An 18,501-nucleotide genomic window follows, 5' to 3' on the forward strand; every position below is an offset into this window, starting at 1 on the left:
GCCACATGTGGCCTTCTAGGTCCTTGGGTGCAGCCTTTTGAATGAGTCCAAGTCTTACAGAGCAAATCCTTTTATTAAGGGGGTTCTGTGAAGTTTGGATTCTGTCAAAGGGCCGCACTGGAGGACCTAGAGGGTCACAGGTGGCCTCAGGTTCCCCACCCCTGATCTAGACTAAAATGAAAACTCATATCACGGATTGATGCCCCAAACTTCAGACGTGGAGATTGGCTAGCTGAAACTTCTTCAGGCTTAGCAAATGGCTTTCCTTTTTAAATTCTGTGTTGTGGAATTACTTCGCTAACAAGAGTTTTAATTTAATTTCTCCTGTACTCTTTCCTAAGTTTTTCTTATTTTAACACTTCCTGTATTCCACTGAATCTCTTCTGATCACATCTCCTGACTAATAACACAGTTCTTAAAATGCAGACTTTGACTTTAAATCAGTTCCTACTCATTTGAAAGGTCCATTTTAAGGAATAACTGATCTGTGAATTTCATTGTTGCTTTCATTAAACTCTACAGAGTTTGCCAGTACCGCATAAGCTCATCAAAGTACTTTATTAAATAGACACCCGAATTTAGAAGTGACAGAAATAACTATTCCCTTTTCATAAATCTGATTTCCAGTCTTTTTTTTTTTTATATCTTAGTTTTCAGTTAATTTCTGTATCTTTTTATCTCAGCAATCTGCAACATGGCCATTGTTGGAAACAAATAAAAGGATTTGTCTTTTAAGCCTTTTTTGATACAGCCTCTTTTTTTTGGTTGATGATGCCAAAAGAAAAGGCATAGGTCAAACCGGCTTGGCTGTGGATTAGCACAGACAAAGCAGACACTTATTTCCCATTCTCTTAAAGATTTTCCTGAACTTGGTTTCATCATTTACAAAATGCACACAGAACATAGAACAAGGCGCAGCATTAAATCAGGCCTGAGCTTCTGAGTTTTTCTCTAGGAGATTTTGAACTCACGATCTTACCTGATCTTACCTGTATATTAAGTATAGAACGTATGACCATCTTGTGGTTGGGGTCCTGCTGTCAGCCTAAGATAATTCTTCTGTTTCCTAATTATGTTAATGCTTTTAGAATCTTATCAGTATAACATGAAATTTAGTAACAATACAAATTGCTTTAGTCTAATTTGCCATTTGGGTTCACCCATTTAAAGTATACTTTGTATTTGGAACAAATCCCTAATAGGTAGAAGAGCTGGTTAAAGTTCCATTCCTCTGGACTCTTTTGCAAAGTAAAGTCGCAGGAAGAAAAACTGAGACTGATGAAGGATTTAGCAATATCAGTAGTTCATTTGTTCTAAGCTGATATGGGGAGGTTATTCAGTAAAATCATGTAACTTTCTAAGTAATCAAAAGTTCCATTCTTTGGCTGGAACAATCCCCTAAACCCTTCGTATTCTCAAACCACACTTTACACAGCTTAATAGCTCTTTTTTCAGTCATCCCCTGAGAGGGAGTCTGCCCTTGTCTCAGTGGGATGCATTTCTCCTCTTATGCCTGGCCCCATCTCTCCTGGGAGCACCCCAACAAGTAGCAGCACTCCTGAGGACCGTATTGGCTATTCCTTCTGAGAAGTTCCCCAACTGAAGCATTGGAGATTACCTCACATGAATGTGAAGCAAGGGGGATAATTTCCCACCTGCCTTAGACCTGCCCACGTGGACATCTTTCCTACAGCTAACACTTAAATATTCAGAGATTTGTTTTGGCAAATTCTCTGATACTTCCAGTTCTTAATTTCTGGGCATAACTTCCTGGTCTTAAGACTGGTTAACTAGGGCCTAAATTAGGTCCTTTATGAATGAATATTTAGCAAAATTTATACCTGCTTTCCTTTAAAACTTCCTGAAAATTTAGCTCTGATTGTCAATAACTGACTTAATCCTAAGCAAATATAAGTGAAAATAACCTTTTCCTTTCTTCATGTCTGTAAAACTAAAATAAGCTGCTTTCTCGGGTCAAAACAGGGTGGGATTGTTCTCAGCAATCCTGTTGACAGCTTCCTGTTGAGGTTGAGAATCTCTTCTAAGGCCCCAAAAGCTCCTCCTCAACCAATTTAAGAAATTTCTCTACTAATGATTTAATTACTCCTTGTTAAAAGAATTTAAAGGCGAAGAATCTCTTTTAACCCTGACAACAAGAAGTTTTAAAATTAGTTGGGTGGCCAGCTGGCTGAAAATGAGGAACTAGCAATGCCACTGCTGAATCTTCTGGTCTTACCAAAATGAAAGTAAGAAAAACAGGGGAAAAAACGCATAGTAGCCTGTGTTTAAAAAATTAAAATTATGGCCAATTTGTATAAAAAGTAGAATTTCAGTGCTCCACAGCTTATATATTCAGACAGAGTAGTCACAAATTCAGTTTCTTTTACCCCAATCAGGGACCCTTCTTAAAGATGAATTTAGGGCAAATCAAAGCACTGTATCATATCAAATTGATCAATACTGATGGGAATGGAGGGGTCCTCAATGAATCAGCTTTCTCACTGCCTTTCTTCCCTTGAGCTGTCACCTGGCAGGAGGCAGGAGCTATGAAAAACAGAAACATGAGATCTTTTCTTTCTGCCTCGTAGATGAAGAGGACATGGAGACAGACACAAGATCATCCCTAGGGGTCTCGGCTTCTGAGACTGAGGAAGACACAGCATCTTTATCTAAGAAAGAGGTATGTGACAGAGCTGGCTGCACAGCTTGTCTCCTGGAGGCCAGGGGACTGTTTGCCTTCCTTGGGCTTCCCCCAGTCCGGGACAGGTCAGCTAACATGGGAGCTCATTGTTGGGTGGAGGAGAAAGCTGGGCAGGAAGGGCTAGGTCCTCAAGTCCCCAGGAAAGGACAGGAGTGGCGGTGGTTCAGGTCTTTGAATGAATGTTGGGAAGGACTGTAGGACTATGGTTTGACTCTGGCTCTTTTTGGCTTCCATCTGCCATAGAAAAACCGAAAGCGACGGAACCGCAAGAAGAAGAAGAAGCCGCAGCGTTTGGCGTCAAACCGCACCGCCACCTCTGGGAGTCCAGGGGGCCGCGAGAAAGAGGCATCGCGCCCCCGAGGCGCAGACTCTCCTGCTGCCACCGCAGTAGAAATTGAGTATGTGACTGAGGAGCCTGAGATCTATGAACCCAACTTTATCTTCTTTAAAAGGATTTTTGAAGCTTTCAAGGTATGGTAAGCAACTCTACCCTGAGAAGAGGGAATGGCGGGAAGGGGCATTTGTGCGTTTGGAGCTTGTAAAAGTCTCTCTTCTTGTCTGCTTTGCCTAACAGCTGACCGATGATGTGAAGAAAGAGAAAGAGAAGGAGCCAGAGAAATTAGACAAGCTAGAAAACTCTGCGGCCCCCAAGAAGAAGGGCTTCGAGGAGGAGCGAAAAGACAGTGACGATGACAGCAGTGATGACGAGCAGGTGAGGAGGCGGGAGGGACTGGGGAACTAGGCCTCAAGGGGCAGCGGGGGCAGGGTGGTGGCTTCAGGCCCATGGCTCACTCCATTCTAGGAGAAGAAACCCGAGGCTCCCAAACTCTCCAAGAAGAAATTGCGGAGGATGAACCGATTCACTGTGGCCGAACTGAAACAGGTGTGCCTGGGACTTGGGTGCGGCCTCGGTGGGATGGGGGGAGGTGAATAAGGTTGGGACCTTTCTTTAATCTGTCCTTCCTGTGTGGACCTTCCAGCTGGTGGCCCGACCAGATGTGGTGGAGATGCACGACGTGACAGCTCAGGACCCCAAGCTTTTGGTGCACCTGAAGGCCACAAGGAACTCGGTGCCAGTCCCACGCCACTGGTGCTTTAAGCGCAAATACCTGCAGGGCAAGCGGGGGATTGAGAAGCCCCCTTTTGAATTGCCAGACTTTATCAAACGAACAGGGATTCAGGAGATGCGTGAGGCTCTGCAAGAGAAGGTGAGAGCTGCTGCTTTTCCTGCAGGACGTCCCCCCACCCCCCAAATAGGCTGGTGATTCTTAATTTGGGGCCACCCCCCTTCCCGTCTTGGCACATGGCATAAGCTCGGGTCCTCATCAGCTCCCGACTTCCAAGACGATCAGTATTGGTTTTTAAGAAACCTGGTTCTTTTTTTACTTCTCTTCTAACCTTCAGTTTGGAGGGAGCAGAGAACCACCTCATGTGGAAAGATATTGTCACCTGGCTCTAAGCATTATGGGAAGTGCAGGGAGACCCTGCAGATGGGGCTGGGCTTATGTCTCACAGACCTCCCGGTTTTCCACGCCCCCATCTCTCTCCTCCAGTATGCCCCAGTGAGGTTGCTTTGGCAATCTTGAAGCCTCATTGTTGAAGATGAGTGATTGGGGCATTTGCCTTGGTTTGACGCCTTTCTCTGATGAGTCATGGATGCGGAAGGGCTTGGGGAGACATCTGCTCCAGTGGCTGGAGTTCCTTCTCAGTCTTCTTTGCTCAGGCACATGCCGATGGTGGTGCCCCACAGTGCTCCGTCCCGGCCCCCGCCCTCACCCCATGGGGGCCCCTTTATCTGACCACCTCACTATCTCCCGTTCTCCCATCTGCCTTTCCTGCCCCTCAGTCTTGAGCTGAGCTTGTTGTTTTCCCCCAAACTTTACTGGCTTCCTAACTTACTCACCACTATTCTAGTCTAATAGGCCTCTCTCATCACTTCCCATGTAGCCAGTCTGTCAGAAGGTCTGGAGGTTTTACCGCAGGCCCTCATCTCCTCATGCCTGGACTATTGCAGTAGTCTTGGGGCTGCTGCCCGCCTCAGGTTACCCCCCCCTTCCCCCCCACCACACACACTTCAGCCCATCCCCCACTCTGCTGTCAGGATGATCTTCCTGAGGCTTGGCTGTGACCCAGTCCTCCCTCACCTCACCCCCTTTCTCGTTGCTCTGTCCATGTACTCCAGAATCCCATGACTGGCCTCCTGGCTGGGTCTCCCACAGGATACTCCCTCTATTGACTCCAGGCATTTTCTCTGGCCATGCCCTGTAGCCAGGTGGTTTCTCCCTCATCATCTCTCTCTGCTTCCTGGCTTCCCTGGCTTCTTTTGGGGCCCAACTGAAATCCCAGCTTCTACAGGAAACCTTTCCTGATTCTCTTTAGTCCTAATACTTTCTCTCTGTTGATTATTTCCAGTTTCTCTTACATAGATCTTATCCATAACTGTTTATTGCACGTTGTCTTTCCTGTTAGATTGGGAGCTCCTTGGGAGCATTTCTTTTGCTCTTTTTTTAATTGTTTTATCTGTTTTGTTGATTTAAAGCAAAACAAATCTAATTTTAGGTTACAAAAATGGTCCATTTCACTGTATGAGAAATTCGTGGATACCATAGTTTCACAGATGCTATTAATTTTTTAATGTTTTGAACTTAGGAACTTAAACAAGAAAAATGTGGTGTGGTGGTATTTTTTTTTTATTTGTTAGAAAATTCTTAAAGTAATTTTTTTTCTTTTTTAAAAAAATTTGTTTATTTTCAGTTTTCAACATTCACTTCCCTAAGTTTTAAATTTTCTCCCCCTCCCTCCCCAAGATGTCACATAGTCTAATATGGGCTCTACACATACGTTCCTATTAAACACATTTTCATATTAGTCATATTGCATAGAAGAATTCTAACAAATAGGAGAAACCATGAGAAAGAAAACAAGAGGAAAGAGTCTCCTTTGCTCTGTATTCTGACTCCAGAGTTGTTTCTCTGGATGTGGATGGCATTTTCCATCATGAGTCTTTTGGAAAGGTTTTAGGTCCTTGCATTGCTGAGAAGGGTTAAGTCTATCAAAATCAGGCCTTGCACAGTGAGGCTGTTACTGTGGACAGTGGTCTCCTGGTTCTGCTCACTTCACTCGGCATCAGTTCATCTAAGTCTTTCCAAGTTTTTCTGAAGTCCGCCGGTTCATCATTTCTTATAGCACAATAGTATTCCATTACACACATATATCACAACTTGTGCAGCCATTCTCCAGTTGATGGGCATCCCCTCAATTCCCAGTTGTTGGCCACCACAAAAAGAGCTGCTATAAATAGTTTTGTACATGTGGGTGCTTTTCCAATTTTTATCATCTCTTTGGGATACAGCCCTAGTATAGATATTGCTGGGTCAAAGAGTATGCACAGTTTTATAGCCCTTTGGGCCTAGTTCCAAAATGCTCTCCAGAATGGTTGGATCAGCTCACAACTCCACCAACAATGAATTAGTGTTCTGACTTTGCCACATCTTCGCCAACATTTATCATTTTCCTGTTTTGTCATGTTCGCCACTCTGATAGGTGTGATGTAGTACCTCAGAGTTGTTTTGATTTGCATCCCTCTAATCAATAGTGATTTAGAGCATTTTTTCATGTAACTGTAGATAGCTTTAATTTCTTCCTCTGAAATTGCCTTTCACCATTTATTAATTGGGGAATGACTTGTATTCTTCTAAATTCAACTCAGTTCTCTATATATTTTAGAAATGATGCCTTTATGAGAGACATTAGTTGTAAAAATTCTTTCCCAGCTTTTTGCTTCCCTCCTGTCTTGGTTGCACTGGCTTTGTTTGTGCAAAAACTTTTCAATTTAATGTAATCAAAATGATCCATTTTGCATTTCATAATGTTCTCTGTCTCTTGTTTGGTCATAAATTCCTCCATCCTCCATAAATCTGACAGATAAAGTATTCCTTGTTTTTAGTACCAGCCTTATACCTAGATCATGTGCCCTTTTGGACTTTATTCTGGTATACGATGTCAGATGTTGGTCTGTGCCCAGTTTCTGCCATACTATTTTCCAGTTTTCCTTGCAGTTTTTGTCAAACAGTGAGTTCTCACCCCAGAAGCTGGGGTCTTTGGGTTTATCAAACAGTAGATTGCTATAATCATTGATTACTGTGTTTTGTGTGCCTAACCTGTTCTTCCTAGCCTGATCTACCCCTCTATTTCTTAGCTAGTACCAAGCAGTTTTGATGATTGCTGGCTTATAATACAGTTTAAGATCTGTTACGGCTAGATCACCTTCCATAGCATTTCTTTTCATTAATTCTCTTGATATTCTGGACCTTTTGTTCTTCCAGATAAATTTTGACATTTTTTCCAGCTCTATAAAATAATTTTTGGTAGTTTGATTAGTATGGCACTGAATAAGTAAATTAATTTAGGTAGTTTTGCCTCATTTTGTACCCACAGGGCTAAGCACAGTGACAGTCCCATAGTAGGTGCTTAATAAATGTTTATTGACTGTTTTATTGTAAAAAGCCAGGGTAAATAACCCCCATGACATTTGACTTCTGACTCTTTGTCCAACAGGAAGAACAAAAGACCATGAAGTCTAAAATGCGAGAGAAAGTTCGACCCAAGATGGGGAAGATTGACATTGACTACCAGAAGCTACATGATGCCTTCTTCAAATGGCAGACCAAACCAAAGCTGACGATTCATGGGGACCTTTACTATGAGGTGTGCAGGGTTTGGATGGGAGACTGGGCACCTCGGGGGCCGTGTTTTCCACAAGTTTCCTGAAGGCCTCAGGACCCTCCCACCCCAGTGTCCCTTCAGATGGGTTTTTGACTGGAATGGTTTTTAGAAGGGAGGGCAGAGTTTACATTTGAAGAACAATGCTTTTAGCTTGAGGTCTTTGGGAACTGCATTCAGGAGGTAGATTTTTTAGAACAAACATTGAATTTGGGGGTGAGAGAAAGGTAATTTAAGTTCTCCCTGGCCCTTGGAATATATTTGAGAATCATCTCTGGTCCTTGGTGGGCCTCCCTTCCCTTCTTTTCTTTAGGCTTTCCTTTTAAACAAGAACAGGAATGATGAGTGATTATAATCTGTAAATAAAACCAGCCAGCCCTGTCTGATCCATTTCCCCTTCAATGGAACCCTGTGTCTAATACAGATAGTCATTTCTCTTTCCCATGATCTCTCTCCCTCAAATGCCTTAACGCCTGGGGGTGTCAGGCTGTTCTGATACTTCTTTCTTTTCCCTCAGGGGAAAGAGTTTGAGACCCGGTTGAAGGAGAAGAAGCCAGGAGATTTGTCTGATGAGTTGAGGATTTCGCTGGGGATGCCAGTGGGACCAGTGAGTGCTGGAGAAAAGGAGGACGGGCTGGCCAGGGGTCTCTGCTGTGGGCTGGGCTGGGGAGTGACGTTTGGGGAGGCCTCTCATGCCAGTCTCTTGTCCTCAGAATGCCCACAAAGTTCCTCCCCCGTGGCTGATTGCCATGCAGCGTTACGGACCTCCCCCTTCCTACCCCAACTTGAAGATCCCGGGACTGAACTCTCCCATTCCTGAGGTGATTCACATACTGCTTTCTTAACTCATTTAGTTATTGAAGACCCTGTGCTAGGGGCTGGGGGAGACACAGACAAAAACCTGATCAGGGCCTGCCCTCAAGGAGCATCTCTTCTAAACATACATGTTTAACAAAAATGTATACACTGTCATTTTGAGTGGCAGTTAGCACACCAGCAACCCGAGTGCTGTGTGGGGTCCCTTCTGGCACAGACTCAGGGGGTTTTCTGAACTCTCCCTTCACTTTACCTGGAAGGTGAGTGTTCTGTGCTTGTGTCTTCATTCTTTTGGAGCGCCAGGAGAAGGGGCTAACTAACCCCCCTTCCTCCTTCCCTCTCAGAGCTGTTCCTTCGGCTACCATGCGGGGGGCTGGGGCAAACCTCCTGTGGATGAGACTGGGAAGCCTCTCTACGGAGATGTGTTTGGAACCAATGCAGCAGAATTCCAGGTAGGACTCTGTGCGCAGCTTAGAGTAAACAGCATGTTGGCCCTTTAATCACCCTAGGTGGGGGGGCGACTCTCCAAACAGAGCCCCCAATTGGAACCACTTGTCTGGAGCTAATAGAGACCCTCTGTATCATTTAACAAAACAAAGTTGAGAAGTTTGCTCCATGCGCTGCCACCATGCCATTGCCTTTAATTAATAAACATGCATTTATTAAGGGCGTACTTGAGGCCAGGCCCTGTGCCTCAAAAACCAAGCAGACGCATGGCTCTTTTTCCTTTGTGTCTGGCATGTTTCACATTATCTCAGGCATCACTCCAGATTTTCTCTTCATGGGGGCTTCCTTTGGTTGGTCAGCTGCCTTGTGGTTGTTGGACAGACATAAGTTGCCTCCAGGGTTTTTTTTGCTATTTCAAATGTGTTCTTTTGTGGTGTTCCCCACCAAGGGCTCATTCCTGGTGGGTGCATTTTGTCCCTTGCTGTGTGTGACTGTGCTTGTGTGCTTCACCGCCCCATCAGTGTGTACCTGGTTCCTGGAGCTGGGCTCTGGAATTTCCTGGAGCCTGTTGGAGGCCATAAAGCAGTTATGTTCTTCAGTCCTCCGAGGGCCTTTGGTCTTTGTTTTAGACTAAGACAGAGGAAGAGGAGATTGACCGGACACCTTGGGGGGAGCTGGAGCCTTCGGATGAGGAATCCTCAGAGGAAGAGGAGGAGGAAGAGAGTGATGAAGATAAGCCTGATGAAACGGGCTTCATTACCCCTGCAGACAGGTCTGGAAAGGCGCCTCCTTTTCTGAGGGGGGTGGGGCTTGTGGACTCGAGGTCTGGTTTCTGGGGCTTCCTGTTCACTCTGCTCCTCGTTCCTTTCCTCAGTGGTCTCATCACCCCTGGAGGCTTTTCATCAGTCCCAGCCGGTATGGAGACGCCTGAGCTGATTGAACTAAGAAAAAAGAAGATAGAAGAGGCCATGGATGGGTGAGAAGCGCTGGGCGGGGCTGGGGGGGGGGGTGGCCTGGCAGGCCTGTCTGAAGTAGTCAGTCAAACTGGTAATAAAAACTAGCTCATTCATAGGGCATCACCACCCTAGGATGGAGGCGCTGAGACAGATGGAGGGGAAGGTGCTTGCCAGGGGTACACAGCCTGAGGCTGGTCTTCCTGCTCCAGTCTGGCACTGGGGCACTGTGGTACCCCCTGGCTGCCTCTCACTTGATTGTAGAAAGCTGTTTAGAATTAGGGCCCTGACCAGTGTCTATGCTGAAAACTTCCTAGGTCCTTCCTCCCTCCAGGGGTCAACTTGGCAAACCTGGCTTCTAACACCTTTCTCCAAGTGGACTCCCTAGGAGGCTGCATCACATGGCCTCCCCCAAGGGCTGTCTGGTCACTCCCTTATGACCAAGGACTCTCTTGGTCCTTCCTTGGGCTGACCTCCTCCCTCTCCATCCTCCTGCAGCAGTGAGACCCCCCAGCTGTTTACTGTGCTGCCTGAGAAGAGGACAGCCACCGTGGGAGGTGCCATGATGGGTTCTACCCATATCTATGATATGTCTACGGTGAGCGCTTGGACCTGAGAGGGAGGCTGGGAGCTGGGGCTTGGCGCTCTCTTTAGAGGGGCTAGGCTTTGACCGTCTCTCCTGCAGGTGATGAGCCGGAAGGGCCCAGCCCCTGAACTCCAAGGAGTGGAAGTGGCCTTGGCCCCGGAGGAGTTGGAGCTGGACCCCATGGCCATGACGCAGAAGTACGAGGAGCACGTGCGCGAGCAGCAGGCCCAGGTGGAGAAGGAGGACTTCAGTGACATGGTGGCCGAACATGCTGCCAAGCAGAAGGTAGGAAGGCCCCTTCCAGGCGGGTGGCTGTGCGCTCGCCCTCTGGTGGTGAGAACGGGCACTCACGGGCATGGCCCAGGGCCTTAAACTGCTTCCTTTCTCCCTTTTAGCAAAAGAAACGGAAGGCTCAGCCCCAGGACAGCCGCGGGGGCAGTAAGAAGTACAAAGAATTCAAGTTTTAACCTTGAAGACAACTGGCTCATCTTTCTGCCTAACTTGGTTCCTGGGGCCCAGATCCCTCCTGATTCAAGGACTTTTGTTCATTTCCATGCTCTTATTTCAGACCTGTTTTGTAAATAAAGCTCTTCCCTCCCAGGGGAAGGATGACTAGATATGGCCTTGCTTGTCTCCCTCATCTTTGACATTCTGCTGAGGGAGGCCAGGAGGCAGGATGAGGAAGCCCACAGGAGTGGGCGTGCCAGGCCTGACCAAGGGTCCTGTGTCACCTTGGCCAGGGCCCTTCTGCAGACCTTGTGTGTGTACACAGTACCTAGAGCTGGGCTTTAAAAGCAAATGCACGTTTTTGGCTCCATTAGCCCGCTGCCTGGGGCTCCATAGCTGGGCTCTGTGCTGATTCTGGGGTGGGGAGCCTTGAGGGACAAGTAGGCCAACAGCCACTAAGGTGGAGGTGTGGGGGAGAGGGTGGCTCTAGGGAGATGCTGGGCTCCAGCCTTGGGGGGGGGGGGGCGGGTTGCAGTGTTGTTCTAGGCAGATGTTGGGCTCCAGTCCTTGTCTGGGAGGTGGCTCTAGGGAGATGCTGGGCTCCACTCTTGGGTAAGGAGGGGTGCAACGTGGATCTAGGCAGATGCTGGGCTCCAGCCCTGGGAGAGGAGGTGGCTCTAGGGAGATGCTGGGCTCTAGCCTTGGGGGTAGGGTGCAGTGTGGCTCTAGGAAAACGCTGGGCTCCAGCCCTGGGGGGTTTGGAGGGGCTTCCCCCCACCAAGTCTAAAACCCCCTGACTTGCGGTATTTGGAAACTGGTACCTGGGTGAGCTGGAGGGTGAAGGGGGTGCTGGGCCAGGGTGGGAGGATTAGAGTGGTTTAATCCGGGGCTATTTACCTTCTAACTGGCTCCTGAGCCTCTGCTCCTGGATTAAGGCTGGGGGGCAGAGGGGACAAGGGCCCCTGGTCCAAGGGCAGGGGGAGCCCCGGCAACCAGGTGCGTCTCAGCCAGCAAGGTTCGGGGGCCGGGAAGAGCAGCCCATTTGGCACTGCTCCCTGCCTGGGGGGGGTGGGGCGGGGCTTCTGAGGCGCGCTCCCGCGGCAGCGCGCGCCCACTCGCAGAGCGTGGCCCGAGAGAAAGGGACGCGCGGCCCACGACCCCGCCCGGAGGGGGCGCTGTGCTCCTGCCCGTCTGGGGGCGGGGCCGCCGCGGTGGGAGTGGGCTGGGTTAAGCCCCGCCCCCCGCCCCCCAGCGCTGGCGAGCGCGCCTCCATCCTCCCCCTCCCCCGACGGAGCGGCTGCAAGCAGCGGGCGGGCGCGAGGCGGCTCCAACGCGCGTGCGCGCAGCCTCAGCAGCAGCGGCGGCGGCGGCGGCGGCGGCAGCCCCAGCCCCCGAGGCGGCGGCAGCAGCAGCAGCGGTAGCGGCGGCGGCGGCTCCAGTGGAGGCGGCAGCGGCGTCAGGCTCGGGCGCCGCCGATGCTCTCGCTGCCTCCGGGGCGGGCCGCCTGCTGAGCACCCCCAGCCCGGGCCATGGCGGAGCGCGGAGGGGCCGGCGGCGGCAGCGCGGCCGGGGCCGGGGGCTTCGGGGGCGCGGGGCCGCGAGGCCCTGGGGCCGCCCAGTCCCCGCCGCCGACGCCGCCCCAGGCCCCGCAGCCCCCGGCCCCGGCAGCGGCCCCGGTCGCGTCGGCCGCGTCCTCCACGTCGGCGGCCGTCTCGTCCTCGACCACCTCGGCCGCCGGGCCCGGGGCCTCGGGCCCCGCCGCCCCCGGGCCCGGCCCGGGCCCCGCCGCCGCCGCCCCCGGGCGGCCCCCCGCCGCCAGCCCCGCGCCCGCCCCGGTGCAGATGAACCTGTACGCCACCTGGGAGGTGGACCGGAGCTCGGCCAGCTGCGTGCCCAGGTGAGGGGGCGCGCGCATGTGAGGGGAGGGGGAGGGGAAGAGCGGGGGGGGGGAGGGGCGACCCCGCCCCCACCGGAGACCTCCCCCACGAGGCCGGCCCGGGCGAGGAAACTGAGGCAGCAGGCCCAGGACCGACCGGTGCAAGGTGACCCCACCGGGCCGACCCAGCCCCGGGCTCTGCGGTCGGCCCAGCGGCCCATGTCCCCGGTGTCCGGCCACGTGGACAGCGGTCCAGCGGGTGTCAGAACCGCCGCTCCTGCTCGGGCAGCCCCACGTGAAGCAGGCGGTGCTGACTTGGCCTCGGCTGGACGGAGTAGGAAAATGAGGCTCAGCCTGACCACCCCCTCCCGCAGTGGGGCTCAGGGGCTCCCAGGCCAGGTCGAGGCCCAGGTTGTTAAGTAACTCTAATGCGGGATGACTCAAACCCAGCTCCTGCTGCCTCTGTGATCCCTTGCCCCTCTGCCCTTTGGGGCTGCCCCTGCCCTCAGCAGGCCGGGTATGGGTTGGTGCCCCGAGCATCTTGCCATCGCCCCTGCAGTCCCGTGGACGCAGCCCCTGGTAGGTAGTGGCTGCCAAGAGTCCTGAGCTGGGTTCCGGACTGGCCACTCCGGGAGGTCAGGGGCTCCCTCAGCCTCAGCATTCCCAGCTCTAAAGTGGGGCTGAGCCTTGCCTGGTTGTCTGCGGAGGCTGCAGCGGGGGCCCCACAGGCACAAACTGTGAACTCCCCTTTGGCCGGCCTTGAAGGCCCTCCTCAGCCTGGACGCTTGACCTACTTTCCCAGACTCTTTGGTCGCTTCCTATGGCTCCTCACAGCTCTCTCTTCCTTTAAGATTTTGCTTCCCCAACACAGGGCCCTCCTCCCCAAACTTCCTTGCATTCGTTTTCTGTTCTTTCTGTGCTCCTTTGCAGACCTGTTACCCTCCGGATTCTCCTGTGAGCTCCTTGAGAAGAGGGATCGTGTCCCTGGTGCTTGTACTCCCAGGCCTTAGCGTTGTGCCTGCTTGGTACACAGCAGGCCCTTAATAAATGCTTTCTGACAGATTGCTTTATGCTTCTCGTCTGGCCTGCTCAGGCCCCCCCCCCGGCCCTCCTGTGCTGGTCCTGGGCCCTCCTTCCCTTGCCTGCGCACTTTGTATATGTTAGAGGGTCACCGCCACCTCTGAGGCTGTCCAGGCTGGCCTCCTCCTGTTCGGAGACTGAGGCTTCCAGGGGGTGAGTGTCGGTTTTCCTGCCTCAAGTGGCCAAGCTGGGAAGTAAACCCAGGGGCTCCGGCTCCTGATGGTCCCTGCTCCCCGCATGTCGCTCTTCCAGGCTGCCCTGTGAGGGGCATCGGCCCTTCACCTCCAACCCCCGGGGATTCCCTCCCACGATGCTTCCTTGTTCCCCAGCCCCCTCTTCTTCCTGTGCCTCCCCTGGTGCTGCTCCAGTCTGTGGGCTCTCTGCCAGCCAAGTTCAGAGGGATTCCCCTCTACTGACAGAGTAGCCCCAAGTGTGGGGTGGTTTTTCTTTTCTTGAGAACCTGTGGAAAGCAGGTCCCTGGGGCTGCAGGGGCAAGAGGCCTCCAGACTGCCTGTGTGGGAGAGCCCCAGCAGTGCCTGGAGGGGCACCTGTTGGCCTGTTTGGAGAGGATTCCCTCTGGCTGAGCCTGCCAGAGATCCTTGAGCGGGGCAGGTGCTGGGCTTGCCTTTCTCCCCTGCCCAGCATGCAGTAGGAGCTTCATGGGTGCACCTGTGCCTCTGAGCGGCTTGTTATCTGGCCCACGAGGGAGAGCTATATTGAGGTGACATCCTTCCCACTGTCTAGTCACTGTCCCTTTGGCAGCTCCCCCTTGGTTTCGCCTGCTGCTTTCTCGTCTCTCCATCTTTCCCCTTTGCCGGGTGGTTTATTTTATAAACTCTGAGAGCTTAATTTAGCCTGCTTTGTGCAGCACCCCCAGAGGTGGATGCTTCGTGTTTCGTAACGTACTTGGTGGTAGCGGGCCCTGCTCCTCTTTGTGTCCAGGCTGACCATAATAGTATCCCTTAAAGGCAGTCCCGTTGACCTTGGAATTCCTGCAAACCTTGTGTCGGATGGGTCCTGTGTCAGTGATGCCTGCCCACCTTCCTGCCATCATGAGGTTTAACTGGTGACGTTCAGACCGGCCTGCGCGCAGCTCGTGGGGTTGGAAAGGTACCAGTAGCTGGCGAGACAGGTGCTTCAGGACAGTAGGTGCCCTTGATTTTATTAGAGGAGGCCCAGAGCCCCGAGAGCTTCGGGCAGGGTGGCTCCCTTGTCTGCCCCTGAGGCCACGTCACCCGGTCTGCTGGCCAGCTCCCTGCCGTCGTCCCAGGGCCCACCCATCTCCCTGTGGGACAGTTGGGCAGGAAGGAAGATGACAGCCTCCAGGGGCAGAGGAAGTAGACTTTCCGACCGTTAAATATCTCTGGTCAGTTAACTCTGAGGTCTCTGCCCTTGTGCGCACGTCAGGAAGCATCCGTCAGAAGCCCAGCCCGGGCAGCACTGTAGCATAGGCTGAGAGCCCTCCCTGGTGTAAATCAGAGGAGACCCCCTGAGTTAACTTTGTACTCGGGACATGAGAAGAGGACTGTGGTCCTCGGTGAAGGGGGCACACTGCTGGTGATTGCAGAGAGCAGAAGGTTAAAGGCCCCTGCTGCTTGTCCGGTGGTCCTTGGTCACCCAGCTTGGTGATGTTGCCCTCTGCCCCCTTTGCTGTTGGGCATTTGCCCAGGAAGACCTCGACGGTCAGTTGTTTGGAGGCCCTGGACGTCTTCCCCTCCACCATAGGGACATAAGTGGGCGTTTTTGCCTGATAACTGTTCTCTCCTTGTTTGGAGTTACTGGGTTTGGAAGACACAAAGAAGGGCTGAAGTTGTCATGCGTAGAAAGTTGGTTGTGATACCTCTTTAGTGGCAGTCACAGCAGCCACCTTGGGCCGAATTCTCTGAGGTGGTCACTCCAGGTGAGGCCTGGCTGGCGGGGACACGGGGTGGGGGGCAATCAGAGGAGGGAGTTGGCAGGCCTGCCTTCGGGGAGCTGAGTCATCCTGCCTGAGGCGCTCCGGGGCTGTTTGGGAAAAGATGAAGCCTTCTGGGGTCACCCTTTATTTGGGTTTCTTCAGGGAGCCCATTGACCACTTGGGGCTTCGTTTTCTTCCTAAGCGGGGGATACTGATACTTCAGTCGAACTGGGCCATGGTGACGGCTGACACGGACAAAGACTGAGGGTGGAACAAGACTGCTAGATGAGTTGTGTTTATACCAAAGGGCAGCCATTTTTAATTAGGATAATACGAGAAATGGGGCCCGATGGTCTTTCTCTATTTCCAGTGGTTTATAGGGTTTTAAGAGCTGTCTTGTCTTGGAAGACTTGGGTTTCAGATGGCCAGAGTAGTCACAGAGTATTGGGCCTCTATCTGTGTAACTCTATCCATGGCTCCCAGTGAATCTCAGACTCCTGGGCAGAGAGAAAATTACTTTTCTGGAGTCTGTCTGTCCATGGATTGATTTACATACACCTGGTACTCCTAACTTGGATTTCTTACTTTGGATTTTCTGGTTGTTTAAGGAAGTCTCCCCTCTTGTGTTTCAGGAGCCCTCTTGGTGACCTTAGAAGAGGGAGACTGGTCTGGTGGGACCACCTCCCTGCTACCTCCTTGATTCTGGACGGCCTTAGGGGAGCCTCGACCAGCTTAGGGTCTCTTTGGAGCTTGGCAGCAGTCTTGTGAGATGGGGGACTTGATCAGGGTCCCCCAGGTAGTGTCAGAGGACTCCGGTCTCTTCCAGCTGGGGTCTCAGAATCAAATCAGAGCTCTGAATTGGCCCTACAATGATTCCTTCCTGGGATCACCTAGGCTTGGGGAAGCTCCCCAAGGACTGTTGGCATTCTCAGTCTCTAGTCTTAGATACTGGGCCCCAAAAGGGAGATGGTGGAGGGTTCTGGATATTTGTTCTGGTGTTTTCATCATCCTGGGGGCACAGAGGCTGGAGCTCTGCTCCCTTTCACCTGCTAGAAACTTGGGCTGGTGGTCCAGGGCCCTCTGAGCCTCACCTAGGCGAGGTCATTCTGTTCTATAGAGATAGGCTTCAGAATGGGAATGCCACCGTGAGGCCACTTTGGTTCTTAATCCTGCCTCAGGTAGGTTTTTTATTTTGCCAGATGCTCCCACTTTGTTCTGGTCCCAGACCCTGCTTTGCCTGCAGCATAGTTGAGGTGTGGGGTGGCACCGGTGCAGGCAGCTGCTCAGCCCCTCCTGGCTTAACTGGAGGGCCATCTCTAGAGAGCACCGGGCATTTCCCCTGAGGGCAGCCTGTGTTTCATTTTTGTCTTTGTGTTTTCAGGCTTGGGCAGTACAGTTAATTGGTGCTTGTTGGTTGTCAGCCCTTAATAAGCATTCCTTGATTGAAGGGAGAGGTGAGGAAGCCTTGGAAATCTCCAGCTCTTCCTTCTATTCCCTGTCCCCAGCTCCCCGTGCTAGTGCTGAGGAGTGACCAGGCTATGTTTGGGTTGGGGCTTGGTGCATGTGCCCATGTAGAATTCTTGGGACACTAAAGTGCAGAACACTCAAGCTTTCATTCTGGTTCTGCCTTGGAATCTGATGGTTAATTTTTTGGTGGTAGTTTCTTTGGGGGTAATGGTCCCTGTTACTTTAGGCCTATTACTCACTCTTCACCACCTCTTGGGAAGGAAGGGCTTTGAATTTTGGAAAGGCAAACAGCAGATAAACACCAGGTGCTATTTGGGTCATTTTTTCCTTCTCTCTGATGAATGTGTGTTCAGAGCAGGGCCTTCTAGGTAGTCTTCTGTGGACAGGATTTTGCTTTGTGGGTGATCTATGCAGTCATGACATTTTAATGCAGTTCCCACCACAGGCGGGCTCTCTCTAGTGGACTTTGCTCAGCCATCCAATAACTGTCTCCCTCTGGAGTGAGGTGATGAACGTGGATGGGGTTGACTGACCGAGTCTGGGCTGAATATGCAGGCGTGGAAAGATGTTGTCTTTTCCAGAATGCTCTTCAGAACGTGCAGCCTGCCTCTCTGTCTTGCTTTGCTCCTGCCTGTAGTGGAGACAGAAGGAAGGCTGGGGAGATGGCAGACGAGTCTCTGGATGGCATCGTCCATCAGCTGCCACCGGCTCTCGTCTCTATCTTGTAGAAATCTTAGCTGGTTTGTTTTGGGGTGTGGTGGGCCATCTTCTGCCTCCTCCTTTTGTCCTTGGCATGTCCCAGACCAAATGCACTCTTATTTTGAGTAGAAAAAGACAGTGGAGGTCAGGGCGCTGAGGTGGAGGCATGAATGCTTTCTCTCTTTTGTCTTGCCATCTGTCCATTCGGGCGGTTGAGGTAACCTGAGGGATTCGGATGCCATCATTTCTCTAGCGCCTCCTGAGGTAGGTGCCTCTGGACAGATAAGGCAGCAAAGACTCTGGTTAGGTGACTTGCTCAGGGTCACATAGCGTCTTTTTGCTGTGTCTGTATTGTGCTGGGGCTTCCCAGGACTGGAACGCTTCAGATAAGCACTCAGGCCTGTGGTGCTTCCCCTCCAGGGAGGACCTAGGATTTACTGCCAGGCTTCTGGGCCGACAAGGTAATGGGTAGATTTCTCACACCAGAAGTTCTTCTCGGCTACATGGGTATTCCCATAATGAATGATGACTCCTTTGTATGAAGCTTTCATGTATATTATCGATCCTAATAACACTATAATGTCGGCAGGCCAAGAATTATGTCCCGTTTTAAAAATAAGGAGACTGAGGTTCAGAGGAAAAAAACCGTTTGCCTTGTGGCCTTGGCAGTAAGTAATAGAAAACTAGGCCCGGAGCTCAGGGACTGTGTGTGACTCTCGGCCCGGGTTTCCCTGCCTAGGTTGTGTCCCTCCTGAGAGTGGCTGCTACTTGTGGCCTCCAGAGCCTAGCTCAGACACGCGGTGATTCTCC

At 51.6% G+C, this 18,501-nt stretch overlaps 2 protein-coding genes across 2 annotated transcripts in view; both read left to right on the forward strand.

Moving 5' to 3' along the window:
- The window catches only part of SF3B2 (splicing factor 3b subunit 2), a 28,511-nt gene extending 17,669 nt beyond the window's left edge, over window positions 1-10,842 (forward strand). The window contains exons 8-21 of the mRNA XM_036762820.1: window positions 2,589-2,680; window positions 2,945-3,172; window positions 3,276-3,413; window positions 3,504-3,584; window positions 3,682-3,909; window positions 7,259-7,408; window positions 7,941-8,030; window positions 8,137-8,244; window positions 8,584-8,691; window positions 9,316-9,458; window positions 9,561-9,662; window positions 10,138-10,237; window positions 10,325-10,510; window positions 10,621-10,842. Coding sequence (XP_036618715.1) covers window positions 2,589-2,680; window positions 2,945-3,172; window positions 3,276-3,413; window positions 3,504-3,584; window positions 3,682-3,909; window positions 7,259-7,408; window positions 7,941-8,030; window positions 8,137-8,244; window positions 8,584-8,691; window positions 9,316-9,458; window positions 9,561-9,662; window positions 10,138-10,237; window positions 10,325-10,510; window positions 10,621-10,692 — 1,826 coding nt within the window. The 3' untranslated portion in view covers window positions 10,693-10,842. The remainder of the gene's footprint in view (window positions 1-2,588; window positions 2,681-2,944; window positions 3,173-3,275; window positions 3,414-3,503; window positions 3,585-3,681; window positions 3,910-7,258; window positions 7,409-7,940; window positions 8,031-8,136; window positions 8,245-8,583; window positions 8,692-9,315; window positions 9,459-9,560; window positions 9,663-10,137; window positions 10,238-10,324; window positions 10,511-10,620) is intronic.
- A 1,359-nt stretch (window positions 10,843-12,201) lies between these two features.
- PACS1 (phosphofurin acidic cluster sorting protein 1) overlaps window positions 12,202-18,501 on the forward strand; it is a 99,314-nt gene continuing 93,014 nt past the window's right edge. The window contains exon 1 of the mRNA XM_036762819.1: window positions 12,202-12,569. Within this exon, the coding sequence (XP_036618714.1) occupies window positions 12,202-12,569 (368 nt within the window). The remainder of the gene's footprint in view (window positions 12,570-18,501) is intronic.

The sequence above is a fragment of the Trichosurus vulpecula genome, chromosome 6, assembly GCF_011100635.1.
Source record: "Trichosurus vulpecula isolate mTriVul1 chromosome 6, mTriVul1.pri, whole genome shotgun sequence".
Lineage (NCBI taxonomy): Eukaryota > Metazoa > Chordata > Mammalia > Diprotodontia > Phalangeridae > Trichosurus > Trichosurus vulpecula.